Below are 18929 nucleotides of genomic sequence, written 5' to 3' on the forward strand. Positions count from 1 at the left end.
CGGGTGCAGAGGAAGCGAGGCTGCGCATGCGCCACGGCTGGAAGACGGGGATTGGCGGAAGAGCGCCCGGAAGACGCGCAGCATTCCGAAGCGCGCATGCGCAAGGCGAAGTCACTCTAGCCTGCTTTCGCTTTGGGGCTGTGAGTTCTCCTCTGGGGACTGTCCGGAGCCTCCTTAGAGGGCAGGTAGCCATTGCAGGGCTGGAAGCAGAGAGGAACCCTCCCACGGTCTGGAAACCCTCTGTCTCATCGACCTTAGGCCTCAAAGCTAAGCTTGATGCATTACAAGTCGCTCTCACCCTCGAGGTTTTGGTTTTTTTTTTGTGAGTGTTTTTTGCATTTTTATTTTTTAACTTTATTTTTTTTTCCATCACCGTTTACCCTCCCCATATCTCCTCCACCTCCAACCCCCTGACAGTTTTAACCTGTACTGGAAAGGCTTCCACGATATGACCTTAAACCTATTGTTTGAGGAATAGAACAGAACATTCATTGCTCCTCAGCCCCTTCTAAATTTGGTTTTGTTCTTGCTCTTCCTCTGCCTGACCACTGAGTCATTCTGACCCTTGCCTCACGTTATATGCAAAAATAAATCTCAGTAGATTAAAAAACAAACAAACACAACTCTCTATGTCTTCCTTTCTAAAAGTCAATAAAAACAGGTTTTCAGGTGAGGATTTAAAGAAATCTCAACAGAAGAAATAAGTACTTTTAGGAGAATATTTTATAGTCTGGGGATAGAAAGGACTTAATCTTAAAACTTGAAATTCCCAAATCATAAAGAATAAAAATGTTTGACTATATGCAGATTTAAACCTTTTAATGTATTTTTATTGATTTCAGAGATGGAAGGAGGAGAAAGGCATAGAAATATCAATGATGAGAGAGGATCATTGATCAGTTGCCTCCTGCACCCTCCTCCCCCACTTCCACTGGGGATAGAGCCCACAACTCCTGGCATGTGCCCTTGACTGGAATCAAACCTAGGACCTCCTGCTTCATAGGTCAGGGTTCAACCATTGAACCATGTCAGCCAGGCCTAAACATTTTGAATGGTAAAAGGCACCTCTAGTCAAATAAGAGTCTAGAAAAATTCATTTTACAGTACAGTAGAACATTAATACTTCTATTTAATCTGCTTCTAGAAATGATAAAAAATACAATCCTAATAAAATTGGTCAATGGCTAAGAATAGGCAACTCACATGTGCAACCATGATGTTCAACCTAGCTATTTGAAAATGTGAATTAAAAAAATAGCATGCTGCCAAAACTGGTTTGGCTCAGTGAATAGAGCGTCAGCCTGTGGACTGAAAGGTCCCAGGTTCGATTCCGGTCAAGGCCATGTACCTTGGTTGCGGGCATATCCCCAGTAAGGGGTGTGCAAGAGGCACCTGATCGATGACTCTCTCTCATCGATGTTTCTAACTCTCCATCCCTCTCTCTTCCTCTCTGTAAGAAATCAATAAAATATATTTTAAAAAAATTAAAAATAACATGCCATCTTTCCCCACCAATCAGATTGGCAAAAATTAAAAACAGCAATTATTGTCAAGAATCCTGGGAAACTGGACAGATGTATGGTTGGTGGGAATGTGAATTGCTAAACTCTTTTGCCAACTAATATGACCACATCTTTATAATTTAAAATATGTATTATTTTCAGCACCCCTGATCCAGTGGTCCCATTTTATGACTATCCTATAGAAAACAATATTAACATATAAGGATTCATATTATTACTACAGCACCAGTTTTTGTTTTTCTGTTTTGTTTTGTTTTGTTTTTGTGGGACGTGTGTGTGTTTAATCCTCACCTGAGGATATTTTCCCATTGATTTTTTTTTTTTTTTTTTTTTTTTTTTTTTTTTTTTTTTAGAGAGAGTGAAAGAGAGAGGGAAATAAATACTGAGAGAAACACATTGATTGGTTGCCTCCTGCAGAAGCACTGACCAGGGCCTGGCTGGGGAAGAGCTTGCAACTGAGGTACATGGTCTTGACCAGAATCAAAACTGGGACCCTTCAGTCCATGGGCCAACACTCTATCCACTGAGCCAAACTGGCTAGGGCAACTACAGCATCAGTTTTAGAAACAAATAAGAAAAAAACCCGAATGGACAAATAATAGAAAATGGTTAAATAAACTGTGGTACAAGGATTTCTGGATTCCAGCTCTGATACTTTTTAATGTAATTCTGGAGGGTTTCAAGCATTAACAAATATCTTGTTTTTCACAGTCCAGGCTTTGAGATACCGCCTCATGGCCCCTTCCCAGCACGTAGGCCTTCTTTCAAGGGCAGAGCAGGACTGACTCCGTTTTATATTGTGTAACTGTCTTGTATAACTATGTCTCTGACATAACCCCTTTCTGAGAAAGACCACAAAATGTATCAATTACCCAACCTACCCTTAAAGCAGCCAATAGAAATACAGAGGGAAGTAACCCAGCGTAACTGGACCCTGGCCCTCACCCCACCCATCAGAACCAGCCAACTCAGTGGTCCGAGCATCACCCCACCACCCAACCCTAAAACCTATAAAAAGACCACACTTTCAGAGCTCAGGGCTCCTTGGATTCTGCCGCTGCATCTGTAGAGGCAGGGAGACCAGACTTGAGTTTGAATAAAGGCTCTTGTTTTTTGCATCAGACTCGGCTCCCTGGTGGTCCTTGGGGATCTTCAAATCTGGGCATAACAATACCAGGGCCTCCACTTGGGTTGCTGGCCTGCAAACCACCACAGGCCCCTCGCCCAGGCCGCCGCATGCCCCAAGGGAACCCCCACCCTGATCCGGGACACTCTTCAGGGAAAACCAGCTGGCCCCCACCCATGCACTAGGCCTCTATCCTATCTAATAAAATAGTAATATGCAAATTGACCATCACTCCAACACAAAGATGGCTGCCCCCATGTGGTCAAAGATCCTACCCCAATGTGGACACAGATGGCCACCATAAGATGGCCAGCAGGGGAGGGAAGTTGGGAGGGACCAGGCTTTCAAGGGAAGGCAGTTGAGAGGGACTAAGTCTGCAAGGGAAGGCAGTTGCAGGCAATCAACCCTGCAGTGGAGGGCAGTTAGGGGTGACCAGGCCGGCAGAGGAGGGGAGTTGGGGGCAAACAGGTGGGCAGGGGAGCAGTTAGACATCAATCAGGCTGGCAGGGGAGTGGTTAGGGGGTGATCAGGCTGGCAGGCAGAAGCGGTTAGGGGCAATCAGGAAGGCAGGCAGGCAGGCAAGCAGTTGGGAGCCAGCAGTCCTGGATTGTGAGAAGGATATCCGACTGCCTGTTTAGACCTGATCCTGGTGGATAAACGGATATCCCTCAAGGTTGTCCCAGATTGGAGAGGGTGCAGGCTGGGCTGAGGGACCCCACCACCACCCCATGCACAAATTTTGTGCACTAGGCCTCTAGTCCTATATAATAAAAGCCTAATATGCTAAGTTGTTGTTCACTTGGCCGTTCAACCAATCACTATGTAATATGCTAATGATATACTAAGGCTGCTCAACTACTCTATGATGTGCACTGACCACCAGGGGGCAGTCAACTGGTTAACCAGTCACTATGACATGCACTGACCAGCAGTGGGCAGATGCTCCAACTGGTAGGTTAGCTTGCTGCTGGAGTCTGGCTGATTGGGACTGAGCAACATAAGCCAGACATGCCCAGGAGCCCTCCTGCGGTCCCTCCCTGGCTGGCCAACCTCCCACATCCCTCTCCAGCCCGATCGTGTTCCTCAGCCTGACCTGTGTTCTCTTACAATCTGGGACCCCTTGGGGAATGTCAGAGAGCCAGTTTCGGCCTGACGGCAGAACAACCAGTCGCTATAACATGCAGTGACCACCAGGGGGCTGATGCTCAATGCAGGAGCTGCCACAGGGAGAGGGCCTCTCAGCCAGAAGCCGGGCTCATGGCTAGCGAGTGCAGCAGCGGTGGTGGAGATAGGGAGTGGGCCTAAGCCATCAGTAGGACATTCCCCAAGGGCACCTGGCCTGTGAGAGGGCGCAGGCTGGCTGAGGGAACCCCCTCCTCCCCTAGTGCACGAATTTCATGCACCGGGCCTCTAGTTGAAGTAGAAGTAAACACAGTCCTTATAATCCCAAGTACTAAATGCATCTGTAAAAAAAGATAGTAAGATGTCAGAGTTTCCAGGAGTACCTCATTTTGTTAACAACAGGAATGCGGCCAAAGATACTTCTAATTACTTGTTTTTATACCACAAATCATATTGTTAGCACACAACATCCTTTATCTAGTCAGACTTTGGCTGATTAATCCACCTGCCACACTTGTCATGTTACTGATAGGTAACTTCCTAATAAGAGATGAGTTTATCTTCAGATTGAAATCTGGTCAACATTTTAATCCAAACTCAACACATTTTAACACACATTTTTAAAAGGTTTACTACATCATGCAAGATACAAAGTTGATTAGAATATCTTTACAATCCTGTGCAGAAAGTACAGTACAAAAAAGTTGTTTCTTTACATTAAACCAAGAAAATTTTAGCAATTATATTCACTTTTTTAGATCATTATAAGATTAAGGGTGATCTCTGAAAAAACAACACCCAGATAATAAAAATGTCTCCTGCAATCGTGATTTTGTCCTCTATTGTTCAAGTAAAATCATGTGTCATCCAGTTGCAAAATCTTATTATCGGAAATATGTATACATACACACAAAGCACACTGCAAGTGTAAAAAATTGTACCCAGTCAGGCCTGACAAACATTTCATATACACTTCTAATCTAATCATCTCACCTTCACTAGTAAGTAGTGTCATTATTTTCTACTTCTATTCATTTGCCAAGTTTTCATACTTACAAACACACAACATAACAAGCCATGATAAGTGGCATTTAAAAAACTGTTGTGAAAGAGACTTGCCTGAAGTCATTTAATTCAACCAAAAATTAACTTAATTCTAAGAAACAATGGCTTACTGTAAAGAGATACATAATAAAATAGTACATTTCAGAGAACATGATTGAACTTCATTGGATATTTTATAAAACTACAGCATTCTGTAAATAAGCATTTTCATTGGTCTGTTCTTTGGTTAAAAAAAAACCACAACAACACAAAACCACAACTCTGATTTCATAGCTATGTCCTGTGAGGCTATAACTAACAGGTGTGCTCCATAACAAAGGAAAATCGTGACAATCTAAGGAATTGGCCACTGGTTACTTGTATTTTCAGCACTGGGAATGGAGAAATCTTCAGGAAAACAAGCTCCTAATATTTAATAGTCTCTTTTTTTTAATTGCCCAATGTGACAAAATATCTGTACAAGACTGTTTCTTTTTAAAATACACAGCTTTCTGTTTCTTATTTTATAAAGAAATGGTTTGATATATATATATATATATATATATATATATATATATACACACAATATATTAGCTTATGCTGGTGGCAACCCTTCAAAGTCAACTGCCTGGGCACTTAATGGCATCAAAGCATCATTTTAAAGTGTAGAATAATACCAAATGCAGTTCATCACTTGAAACTACTACTATTAAACAGAGGTCATGTCAAGTCTTTGGTTTGGTGCAATACTTAAAAATTAGGGCAAAAGTTCTTCCTGTAATATATTCTTCTCCAAAGTTCTCTATGCTCATATTTCTAATAACCTTCAGCAAAATGCTCCTATTTTTAAAAAGCCAGTTAATACCAAAAATGTCAATACCAATGATTTGGGTGCTAAAGTAATTAATACATATTTCCAAGTATGTACATTTTGTAAACTGTTTAGTTCACCAAGATCAGCCATTGCTAAAAAATAGTTTATTAGAAATGCTCCTCTAAGTGATGCTATTTATGAAAATAGTGTTTTCTTTCTCATAGGTATTGGATTCTTTTGCTATTTGAGGTCAAGCTTTGAATTAAAATCCCTTCTTTCTCATTTACAAATGGCTTCCTCTTCATATGAAAGGAGTTCTGAGAGTATGTACAGTTAAAGGGCTGGGCCTTTGGGTCTTTCCATCTGGGATACCATATGGCTTCATTCTTGTAAGAGATTATTGCAGTCTGCCCTGATGTGGACCGTGGCTCCAGTTCACTACAACATGAAGTGAGTGTAGCCTTCTGCCCCAGTAACTATGACATCCATCCAGATCCGCATGGCTTCGGGTGATGGGGCCACCATGTAATAGATTCTGTCATGTGTCTTGACACTGAAGGTGAGTAATGGGTTAGGACTCTAAAAACCAAAAAAGGAAACAAAAATGTAACACACGTATCTTGAAACTTTAACATAAAATGACACCAGGGCTGCTTCTTCTTTAAAAGTTCCAATTTATGCAAATCTACATGGGCATTACTTTTGCTCTGGTATAACCTATACCCCAGTCCCAACACCTTTCTCAAGACTGACTATCTTTCTGGCCTTTCTGCACAAGAAATTTCAGGGAGCTCACCAACCCTCTTAGCAGTTCCCCTGTAAACCTCGCCGATGGTGGGTGCTCAACAAACAATGGCTGTTAGTCTCAGCCCTACTCAGTTCCTTCCTCATAAGCAGGTAGTAGGGTCTTAGCACCCTTGCAAAGAGTCACTTAGCAGGGTCTCTCCAAACAATATGTCCAGAACATTTTCTCACTGTGCCACGACGTGTGTCCTCCCCCCCACACAAAAAGATCAGCTGTACTAATTACTAATTAAAATAATTACTAATTAAAATAATCTATGGTTATTTTTCTATACCATTCTGATCATATCTATCTGTTATGTCAGAACAATAAATCTAAATTGCTTCAAATAAACACACACACCCACCCACACACACACACACACACACACACACACACACACACAGTTTGCCAAGTTAGGTATGCATTAAAATGGTAGAAACCTGAAAAATCAATGGTTACCTTATTAGCATTCTTGAGGTGGTCATAGTATACTTCTTCAATGGCTTGAAAGTATATTACTCCTTTTAATTTCGTTTCATGCTTATCTGCAACAATAGATGAGTGTTAAATACGTTATTACCACCAATGGGCAGGAAAAATTATAATTCACTGCAGTCACCATTAAAATACTTATCTAATATTAAAATTATCTACATTTAATTCAGTATTTTAGGTTAGTGCATTAGCCTTGTTCTATATTGAAAAAAGATGAAATTATGAGCCCAAACTGAAGGGATTAAGTGACTTTACCCAAAGTTTTTCAGCAAAATAGCAGTCAAAAAATAATCCAGGACTTCTGACTGTCAGATTAACACACAAAAGAATAAACACCATTGACATGGATATAAATAATTTCTCCACATTCTCTAAGACATTAGAATGGAATTATGAATATGCAGAGCTGTTGTAATGAAATCTGTAACAATTATGTTTTTTGACTTATATTTTAAAATAATATGCTACTTATATTTCTTTTCTACCAATTTCTTGTCTGGCATGCTTGATTTATTTGCCTGTTTCCTATTAGAGCTTCACATCAATAATTTAACGTCCCTTCAATGCAGCATTTTCCAAACTGTTTCTAAGATTTCATCAGATTTTACATAAAAAGCAAACAAAACATTTAAAAAACAACCAACCAACCACCAACCAAATAAATACCACCACTCTGTAATCTAATAAATTCCCGAAATCTAATTTAAATTCATCAAGAATCATACACATGAGCATATTAAAAGTTTTTAAAGAATGATGAGGATGCAGAGAAAGAGACTCTATCATATCTTGTTGGTGGAAATGCAAATAAAATAAAGCCTTTTTTGAAAGGCAATTAACAAAATATATTTTATTGATTTTTTACAGAGAGGAAGGGAAAGAGCTAGAGAGAAACATCGATGAGAGAGAATCATCTATCAGCTGCCTCTTGCACACCCCCTACTGGGTATGTGCCCGCAACCAAGGTACATGCCCTTGACCGGAATCGAACCCAGGACCCTTCAGTCCGCAGGCCAATGCCCTATATCCACTGAGCCAAACTGGTTTCGGCTGGAAGGCAATTTGATAAAATAAACACAATTAAAAATGCAAAACCATCCTCTTACTCAGCAATTCTACTTCTAAAACTTTCTGTGTAAAAGCTCCTGAGGCACATGCACACAGATTTGTATTTGTTATAGCAGAATGCTGCCAAAGTCTGCTTGGACTTTAGTGGGGAACTGATTCAATAACGGACTAGCCATAAAATGGAATCTAACAGCTACTGAAAGATGGAGGTAGACTGATATGTGCTCAGTAGAGAAAAATCTTGAAATATTGTAATGTGAAAAAAGTTATGAACAGTGTATTAAACTGTATTAAAGAATAAAGAACACATGTAACACAATGAAATTGATATATAAATGAATAGAGAAAATCTAAAAGGATATTTCAGATGTAATAGTGGGAAAAGGTTAGAACTTTGTGATGGGAAAGAGGCAATTTCTTTATAGATACTTTTATTGGATTTTTATTTTTATTGTTTTACTAATGAATATCCCCTTTCTCCCCCCACCCCCAAACAACAATAAAATCCTAGCATGAAAAACAATATCCCCTAGATCCTAAGGCCTGGGAAGTGCAGTAGAAAATAAAGCTATTTAATTGTATATATCTCAAACATTTGTTGGGAAGAGTCTGCAATATTCATGGGAATATAATATCACTTTGTTCTCTGAAAACAGATGCAAAATAAAATCTGAAGATAAAAGTAAATCTTGTTAGTGTTTCAAGCAAACAGAAAACTGTGGAAATGAAACTTCTGTTTGGCACTTGCTATATGAGAAAGAATTCTGAAAAATATAGGCCTCACAAGGACACTATGAACTAAGGCAATCACAATGCTTTTGGTAAGCTGGTGAGGTAATGTTACTCATGTTGTTTCAATAGCATTATCCTATCAGTTTACAGACATTTTTTTTTTCTGTGCCTCAATTCTTTAAAGACTCTTCTAAAGTTACCCAGTTAGTATGTGGAGGCCAAGTACAGAGCCCGGGTTCAAGGCCAACAGAGACCAAAGACTCCAGCTTTCAGCACTCACCTCTATAGCTCCTTCATGCATACCATGGCCATCTACCTCACTGATAAGCTAAAGGGGCATGGCTAAAGTGGGATCAAGTCCAGCCTGAACTGCAATCTGTACAACTTCCAGTGGACTGATCTGTTCCTGAATGTGGTGCTGTTTTGGGAACAAGTGTGGGTGGAGGTGGCAGCAGCAGGCAAAGCTGGTGATGGCTTCAAACAGAGCCAACTGGGCAGCATTTGCCAAATGAGGTCCCACCAGTCAGTTATAGGGCATATAAATATTTTAAAAAATGAATTAAATATTATGTCTGTTTTATGCACTAGGATTCTGAGTGATTTTCCATATACCAAGGAGGTTTGTAAAAAATTGAACACCAGTCACTAAGAAGTTTAAGTTTGGAAAAACTCACTTCCATGGGTCAAAAGGAAGGGACACAGAACCACCCAGCTGACAGATAAAATGAAGGAAGGATTCCAGGGAAAAGAAGAATGAAACTTTGTCTGAAATTATTTCAAAATTTTACTTTTGGAAAACTCTGGGTGAGGTTGCCTGTGAAGACTAGCACATAGCAAAGTTTGTTTTTTAATGCATTTTGCAGATGCTAAATTACCATTTCTTATTAAATAGGCATCTTCTCTATCATACTAACTGGAGAGAATGTCTTTGGATTCCTATAGAATTCAAGGTCATAAAGCCGGAGAGAGGCAAAGCAGGAGACCTGTAAGGTTCGGCCATTCGTGTCAGGCCAGTAGCCAATGTATTGTAGTAACTGGAACCCCACTCAAAGAGCTCCTATAAAAGGCACATACCCTCACCCTCTCCTCACCCCAATCTGGTGCTCCATAGCCAGTATTTCATTTCTTTCACATGCTTCTTGGTTTTGATACTCTTGTCATAAACATATCCTGACCTCGCACTATAGATCAAATGGCTGAACTGTTATTTTTTACTTATCACATACATCCTTTTTAAGAACAATTCCTGACAAGGCTATAAATGCTGATACAGTCATCACAGAATGAGTCTTTTCGTAACCTTTGGGATAATGCCCCTTCTTCAGAGCTGAAAGGCGGCCAGAGCCGCACTGTGGTGGAAATGGACATGTTTCCTATGAATCAAGGGTAAATAAGAGGCTTGTGGGTAAGAATACCAGTTACACTAATATTCCTGTATTTATGGAAGATTAAATAGGGTGTGTTTCTCATGATCCATCATTTAGACTCTATTTTAGCATCCAAAATATTTCAGTCACTTAATAAATACTTACTTATTCACTAGTTCACTGATAAGCTTTACTCTCTGTGATTAAAAGACCATTCCAGTTTATAAACTATAGCTGTATGACTGTCAGCTACGGTTGCCTAATTGTGTGTGACTTACATAGGGCATATGACAATAAATAAATAAGTAAATAAATAAATAGAAACCTTTTTTTTCTGGCTTCATGGTTTAAAAAGAGAAACTTTGGTCCCAAAAATATATTCCATTTAATATGTATTTGGACTTGAGCTTATTTAAGAACTAGGATAGATTAATTTGCACTTTTAGAAAGCATGATTTTTATTTTTTTCCTAAGAGGAAATTCATATCATGTGGACCATATAATCTGAACATAAAATAATTACACATTTACAAAGTTAATATTGTCCTTATTTCTATTATTTACCAATTCACTATTTGCACTGCATTTTATTGCCTTTCCTCTTTAACAGAGGGCTCCTCATTTGAATACACTATTTAGGTTTTCCCCATCACCCACCTGCATAATAAGAGAACGTGCGCTTGTTCCGATCAAAAACAAACCAACGTTTTTTCCACGTTTTAATTTTCCCGCCCATCTTGATGAGGAATCCGCGGCAGGTCTTCTCAGTGATGGAGACGTGGTAACAGGTGTCGATGTTGTGGCCCGCGGTCTCCACGTGGCTCCGCAGGTCAAAGTCCTCCTTCCGGACGGGCAGGTAGCGTGTCAGAGGCCGAGCCTGGAAAAGGGCAAACCCATTGCACCCGAAACTAGTTATTTGCTTCGTGTAGATCAGAGGGGTGGAAGCAGAAAACAACCGAAAAGCCGAAGCATTAAAAAAAAATGCCCATGTGATTTTGAGCACATGGGGTCTAAAAAGTGGGTAGTATTTTAAGAAGGATGCTACAATATTGCAGGGGTTGGTAGGGCTAGGTACCAGACGTCTCGATTTTTAACAATTTGTCCCGAGTCCTGCGGCGACTCGGGACAAATTGTTAAAAATCGGGACTGTCCCGCCAAAAGCGGGACATCTGGTCACCTTAGTCTAGTAAACCCAGGCCAATAGATTCTAAGTCTAGAAATGGACAGATGAGAAAATGGAAAAATGTCATTTATCTTAGCTTTCAAAACGGTACTTGGCACTTAAAAACAGCGGGGTGAAGCATGAAGTTACCTGGGTGGCTTCCTACAATGAGGACTCCTTCACTGTCAAGTTTCCAGTTATTCTCCACCCCCTGCACCCCACCTCACAACAGTTCTTAAATAATTTCAGACATGACTGATGGAACATTCTTTAGTAAGTACAAACCCCACAAGATCCCACCCCCCACCCCCAGCTGTACACATCGGCTTCCATACATACACTCTCTAATAGAAATCTAAGGCAGAGAGATGTATGTTTTGCAAAGCGAAGCTAAACTAAGGTAAGAAGTGGAGTCAAAATTCTGTCCAGGACCAGACAGCGAAGAGATGACTTTTATTTTACTGCGGCTGGAGGAGAGGTGCGTCTGATCCAGGAAGCACAGATCACCATGGGCAAGGCTTCTAAAATAATGCTTTATTTGACCCTGTCACATTAACCCGCTCCTTTTACCCTGGGGAAAATGACCTCATCATAGACTTGGTTAAACCTTATAATTAGGATTAAAATGGAATTGTGCTTTTTTGGTTTGGCTTTCAGAATCCTAAACGGTGAATCAAAATTTGGCAGAGGTTTGGCTTAATAAAATAAAATGAGCATGTTTCCCTTTGTAGCTCTCCTTCGATACTTTGCCTTTGATCCTGAGGCACTTTGTAAACAGATGTTGCAGGCCTATGGTGCATCGCAGCCTTAAAGAAAGCCTCTCACTGCTGTACTAGCAACTGCCAGCAACCACATAGAACAAGAGAAATGATGCCTTTTACCTTTAAGTCTAGTAAATGTTGGTAAAACTGATTTGAACTTCAAATTACATGGATTTAAATTCAAACTCTATGATGACCAAGATAGGAAGTTAAAAAGAATGGGTGGTTCCCCAAGTCTTTTTAAAAAAAAATATATATTCTATTGATTTTTTACAGAGAGTTAGAAACATCAATGAGAATCATCGATTAGCTGCCTCCTGCACACCTCCTACTGGGGATGTGCCTGCAACAAAGGTACATGCCCTTGACTGGAATCGAACCTGGGACCCTTCAGTGTGCAGACCGACGGTCTATCCACTGAGCAAAACCAGTTTCATCTGGTTTCCCAAGTCTTGCTCGAGTTCAGTAATTTCATGCACATGTGTGTGCACTAGTGTAGTAACGGGGACAGCTGTGATAGATAATACAGTGGTTAGGAAACAACAACAAACCAGAACACTAACTCCACCACCAAGAAACGGGTGTGATAAAATTACCCTGTTCTGGAGTGTTTGCTCCCAAAAGATGCCTTAATAGGATCTCTTCTCTTCTTCAGCCAAAGCTTTTCGTTTGGGTGTTGTATTTGCTTTCAGGAGTAAATCCAGCTACATTTTTCAAAGCTCCTCAACAAAATTCTCCTTTTAAAATATAGCCCCCAAAATGGGTAGAAGAAAAAGTGTTTTTCCATCAAATGTTTTATGCATAAGCAGAGAAAAGTGTCATTTGATTGATAGGCCCTGATAAGTTTCAAATTCAACGTATTTGGTATTTTTTGCCCTCTAAGCGCATTTTCCCCTTAGCCACTACATGTCAAGAGCCAATTCCCGGAAGACATCCTGACACAGAATTACCTTCCTCTGCAGGACAGCCACTAGGGGGCAACATACTCTCATGAATCCAGATTGACCCACCAACCTGTGCCCTTTGTTTCTCCCTTATTTTCACTTCCTTTTCAATCAGCTTCTGCCTCTGGCTAGTTTCTTCCTGCAATCGTTTTTCCAGGAGTTCTCGGCGTCGTTTCTCTTCTTCCAGAGCTCGTTTTTTGGCTTCCATTTCCCGTTCCTAAATATCATCAGGCAGAGTACATTTTAAGAGACATCCTGATTATATTTGAATGAGTCCAATTAATATCAGAAAGGAAATTCTCACTAGAAATTTTGGCTTATAACTTGGTCCCTTATAATATGTAACCTCGACTAAAACACTTGTAATCACCTCTCACATAGCTTGCAAAATCATCCTATGCAAAAAGGCAACCAGTAACTTGAACTTAAAAAATGAAATTTAAGTGAAAATCCAGCCAGTGATTACAGTACATTCCGTCTTTTCATACTGATGACCACGATTCTCCCATTTGTAGTAAAAAGCCTCTCAAACTGTCAACCAACACTGGTCATGAGAGTTAGCCTTTCTTTCAGTTGCCCTCTTCTAACTGAAGGTCATGCACGGGTCCTTCCAATTCCTGTTGTTGCTTTGCAGCTTCCTGGCCAAAGGTCGCAGAGGAAGCATGTGGAAGAGGAAAGGAGGTGCCCCAAGACAGGATGCAAAGGCATTCTGGGGGATTCCTAAGGAAGTTCAGATTCTGCTCGAAACACAGTCACAATAACGAGGAATTTTTAATGTGACAATAGTGTAGTTAATGCAAGCTGACAAGGAAATAAAGACTACATAAAGACATTCTTTGGCAGGCAAAAAAGTGCTCGTCAAAAGAAAAACATAATACAAAGCATTCATTTCAGTCTCCATCAGCACTATGTCTAATTTCAATTATGAAAGATTGTAGTGGAGTAAAGAGCCTTAGAAATCATCTAACACCCTTAGTTGTCAGATAAGAAAACGAAGACAAAAAAGGTTGAGTGACTACTCCACGATCACATCACTGAGTGAGGCCCTAGAATAGCTTCCCGATTCAAGCACAGAGCACCTTGCACCTCACTTCTCTGCCTTCCAGCATCACGATCTAAGAGACCTACCCTGGATTCCAGCAGCCGTGTCTTCTCCGCATGAGCCTGCTTCAAAAGTCTCTCCATCTCTTCTATTCTGGCAATATTTGAAGTGCTGGCGCTAAATAAAACACAAAAGCCTTTCAAGAATATTGTTTTGGAATGAGATATCTTCAAACACACACACACACACACACACACACACACACACACACACACAGGTTCACGAAGGTGTAGGAAAAAAATCCAATGCTATTTAAAAGGTCTGAAGGGGCAAGTCAACTCAACTCTGAAAATTGTAGGTGATACTAACTTACCTCAGTGTAGGAGACAAAATACAGGCAATCAACATAACACTCAAGTACTTTAGCCATAAACAAACTGATAACAATTTTATGAAGAATGTTTTCAAAATGCTTCTTGCAAAGTCTAAAAATCTTGGCCTGAGGGAGGACTTCCGATTAGCTGAATTATTCAGAGTGGACAGACCAACAGGACTGTCACTAAAGTTCTAAGTAAATGACATCTATGGTTTCAAGTACCTTTATTTGGTTGGGAATATGTGTCATTAGCTTTTTTTTTGTTGTGCCTTCACATCTGTGGGCAATTTATTTCCTAAATGATAATGCCAATTAAAAAAATGACTACTTATAGGTGCAGTGGGAGGGTGGTGGCCAGTTTTATCAACAATACCCACCCGCCATACCAGTGAACAAACTGCATAAAGGGATCCAAGAATTTTGAAAGAAATGCACCTTGGGAAAGACATCACACAAACAACTAAATGGAAAAAACAAAAACCAGAGGAAATGAACACTGAAAGAAGAGCTAGGGGTAACCAAATGAAAAAGAGAAGAACTTGGAAGTGAACTAACTGAATAAAGGGATCCAAGAGCTTCATAAGAAATGCAACCTGGGAAAGACATCACACACACACACACACACACACACACACACACACACACGTAAAGGGAAAAAACAACAACAGAGGACAAGAAAAGTTAAGGATAATTAAATGAGTTAGAAAATGACTTGGCAATGTTTAAAATAAACAAAAAATTTCTATTTTTCACTTGCTTACATTTTATTTCACTAGTTTGGAAAAGAGAGATGGTAGCTGAGGTCAAAATGTATTTACTCTGATGTGTGCAGCCGCGGGAGAACCGAAGTTGTTTCTTATGCGTGTGCACATGTACAATCACTTACTTCTCTGTCTTCTTCCCCAGACTCTCTTTCTGCCTCTATCCCTCATAGCATAGCATCCAGCACATAGGAGGAATTTATGTTTGTAAGACATATAAAAGTGAGTTCATATATTTACACACACCGTATTTTCCGGTGTATAAGATGACCCCCTAATTTTACCGTTAAAACATAGGTTTAGGCCTATATTCGCTGTATAAGACTACCCCCCACTTCGGAGGCAACACCAGTTCTTTTTTTAATAGACCGCCGCTCTGACTCTGGCCAATCTGAGCAGGCTTTTTACTAGAACACAGTGTAGCTTCGGGTACAGAACATGTATAATTTGCATGCATAAAAATCCTGCTTGGATTGGCTAAGTTAGAGAGGCGGTCTATTAAAAGAAGAACTGGGGTTGCCTCCGAAGTGGGGGGTAGTCTTATACAGCGAATATAGGCCTAAACCTATGTTTTAACTGTAAAATTAGGGGGTCGTCTTATACACCGGAAAATACAGTAAGATAATTATTACTGTGGTCTTTCAAAATCAGGCTTTGGATCATCTCAAACGTAGGTTGTTGTTTTTTTTTGTTTGTTTTTTGTTTTTCTTAAATATATTTTATTGATTTTTTACAGAGAGGAAGGAAGAGTGATAGAGAGATAGAAATGTCGATGAGAGAGAAACATCGACCACTTGCCTCTTGCACACCCCCTACCGGGGATGTGCCTGCAGCCAAGGTACATGCCCTTGACTGGAATCGAACCCGGGACCCTTCAGTCCGCAGGCCGACGCTCTATCCACTGAGCTAAACCGGTTTTGGCGGTTGTTTTGAAGAGATAAATGACCACAGTAACACTGGACATGTGGTTTATCTTAAAAACAGTACTATGAACACAGGTTTTTTAGCAGTTTTTTTCATACTGGTATTTGCCAAAATTTGGAAGCAACCAAGACATCCTTCAGTAGGTAAATGAATAAATTGTGGTTTATCCAACATTCCTATTTATTATCTAGCTTGTGCCCTGAACATTGTTACAGAAAAGTCAGCGTATCCAATCCTTCACTGATTGGACAGCACTGTTAGAATGATGATTCTCATGTGGCATATTCCTATAGCTTCCACTCACTGGCCTCAGCATGACCCTGAAGCCACTGAAACCTACCCAGATGAACTGGTTGCAAGTAACCTGGTTCAATACAAACATTTTCAGTCCATGGTTTTTCATATATTTGCAATTTGGGTTCATCTTGGGGGTAAGTTTTCAAACATTTACCCAACTTTCAATATCTCTGTTCATTTTTTAAAAGAAATTTTCATAGAGTTTTCTATTTATTTGATAACTAGAGGCCTGGGGCATGAAATACATGCATGGGGGTACCCTTTTCAATCCAGGACCCCTTGGGAGATCGGGCCTAAATTGGCAGACATCCCTCTCATAATCCTGAAGCACTGGCTCCTAATTGCTCATCTACCTGCCTGCCTGGTTGCCCCTAACTGCCCGTCCCCCCACCCCCAGCATGGTCACCTCCAACTGCCCCTCCCCTCCTGCTGGCTTAGTCACTCCTCACTGCCCTCTCATGCCCTCCCTACTGGTCTGGTCAACCCTAATTGCCCCCCTCTGCCAGCCTTGGTCACCCCTAACTGCCACTGCTACTGGCCTGGTCACCCCCAACTGCTCCCCTGCCGGCCTGGTCACCCCTCACAGACCCCTCCACCTGCCTGGTCACCCCACACTGCCTGCTGTTCAGTTGTTTGGTCATCCCTCACTAACACCCTGCCGGCCTGGTCATAGGCAGCCATCTTGTGAGGGTGTGAGGATTAATTTGCATGTTACCTTTTTATTATATAGGATAGTTCTAATTAATTTTATGCCAATTATATCCAATTTTATTTGGCAATGTTTCATAAATGTCTTAATTTTTGCACCAAATGAACTGAGTTTTCTGAATACACTTGATAGAAGAAAGTACATGTTAACACTGACCATGTCTTCATTATTTTAGGCACTTAAAGTCAAAAAAAATTTTTTAAACTATGCTGGATACATTTTAAAAAGACACAAGTATTTTATTAAAAATATAAATTTTTATCCATAGACACTTAATTGTTCTCCACAGGCACATTTTTGTTACTGTCTGCTTGAATATTTCCTTGGCATTAAGCTACTTTTATTCAGTAAAACTTCTGCTGCTCTATGAAATCATGCTGCCACCCTTTGATGAGATTCACTTTAAAAAGAGTAAGGAGGCCACTGAGGATGTGAGGCCTGTGCTCATGTCCTGCCTCAGTTCTCAGAGCTGCTCTGAGGTGGCTAACTGGTTGCTACACTCCGCTCAACGCTGAGCCTTAAACATCCTGGGACAACTGCTGTATGGACAGCTATGGGCGTCACTTCCTCCTCCTAATTTCTGACTCCCTCATTTGCATATTGGAACTGCCCAATACCTGGTAAATTAACCAGATTCCTTCATTTTCGTGGAGGACCAGAATGGAAACCGGACTTGTAAGTTTCACTTCTATAAAATCCTGCCTTTCTCTTTTCTCTTCTGAGCACAATTGAGGTTGCTGCCTGAACCTGGGCCTCCTGGGTTGTAAACCTTTTTGATCAAATAAATACTTTTTGTTTTTTATTGGAGCCTAAACCTCTTCTTTGGTTAACACTATCCAGGGTAGAAAGCAGAATATAAACCTTAGCCTAAAATCAAGGGATAAGAAGCACCTCAAATTCTGGTTAAAGCATTTTTTAAAACCAAGTTCAGCCATCAATTGTTCTCAATCCGGTTCCCACACTTATTTCTTTCTCTCACATACATTGTTGGTTTTTAAGCTATCATGAGCAATCAGCTTCCTCAACATTTTCTAAAAAACATATGAGCACAGGGTCAGAACTTAGTAAGTTATAAATAATGGCAATAGTAATAATTTTGTATTTACAACACTATAAGATAATCAGTAATTCTAGCAGAATATAGATTTTATGCAGAATCAATTCTCAGTTACTGTTTTCTAAAACCAAGACCTGCTTTCTTAGCTCCATGTTTGTTTACTGTGTAGTAAGAATGCTGAAAAAGCAAAAACATTGTCTGACTCAAGTAACTTTGGTAGATGCAAAATGATGTCTCAACAAAAACTGAAGGGCAAATGTACCCACAAGTCTGAGGAATTCTATAATTCTACAAATGGCTTTTTGTGACATAATAAACCACAAGACTATGTTTATGTCACTAGAATTTCAGCATGCAATTACCTTTTTGAAATATGTATTATTTCAGAGTATTTTAATACATAATTAAAAAAATTTTTTTTAAATGAGAAAATTTTTAGTCCTTTATTCTTCTTTCTACTATCTTCACAGAGTTCCCATTAAGGAAGTTGTCGTAATACACATTCCAAACATTAGTTCCTATTACCCACTTCCCTGATGTTTATCCTTGATTTTCCACCATAACAATGGGTGTGGGCTTATCCTAGGGTAGCATGGGTTTTTTAAAAGTACATGGTGGCACAGAGGAGACATACTTGTTTTTCTCTCCCTTGTCTGCTAGACCTTTTCTAGGCATCTTCTACTCTGCCATTTTTGGAACTTCAGAGGATCTGACAGAAAAATTAAATAAAAGCTGTGAGTAATTGCTGACTGTAGCGACTGGTTACCCACAACTGCTGGCACTGCCAGGTCAGTTCCGTGTGCAGGAACTATGGAAAA

General features: G+C 40.2%; 1 protein-coding gene across 8 annotated transcripts in view; it reads right to left on the reverse strand.

Annotated features, from left to right (window-relative positions):
- Positions 1-5272: 5272 nt before the first annotated feature.
- PHLDB2 (pleckstrin homology like domain family B member 2) overlaps positions 5273-18929 on the reverse strand; it is a 221681-nt gene continuing 208024 nt past the window's right edge. For all 8 annotated transcript variants that reach the window (XM_036448409.2, XM_036448413.2, XM_045584005.1 and 5 more), the window contains 5 exons: positions 14074-14164; positions 13016-13162; positions 10736-10955; positions 6876-6961; positions 5273-6208 (listed from right to left, as the gene is read on the reverse strand). In XM_036448409.2, coding sequence (XP_036304302.2) covers positions 6068-6208; positions 6876-6961; positions 10736-10955; positions 13016-13162; positions 14074-14164 — 685 coding nt within the window. In that variant the 3' untranslated portion in view covers positions 5273-6067. The remainder of the gene's footprint in view (positions 6209-6875; positions 6962-10735; positions 10956-13015; positions 13163-14073; positions 14165-18929) is intronic.

Source organism: Pipistrellus kuhlii, unplaced genomic scaffold, assembly GCF_014108245.1.
Source record: "Pipistrellus kuhlii isolate mPipKuh1 unplaced genomic scaffold, mPipKuh1.p scaffold_m20_p_2, whole genome shotgun sequence".
NCBI classification, from domain to species: Eukaryota; Metazoa; Chordata; class Mammalia; order Chiroptera; family Vespertilionidae; genus Pipistrellus; species Pipistrellus kuhlii.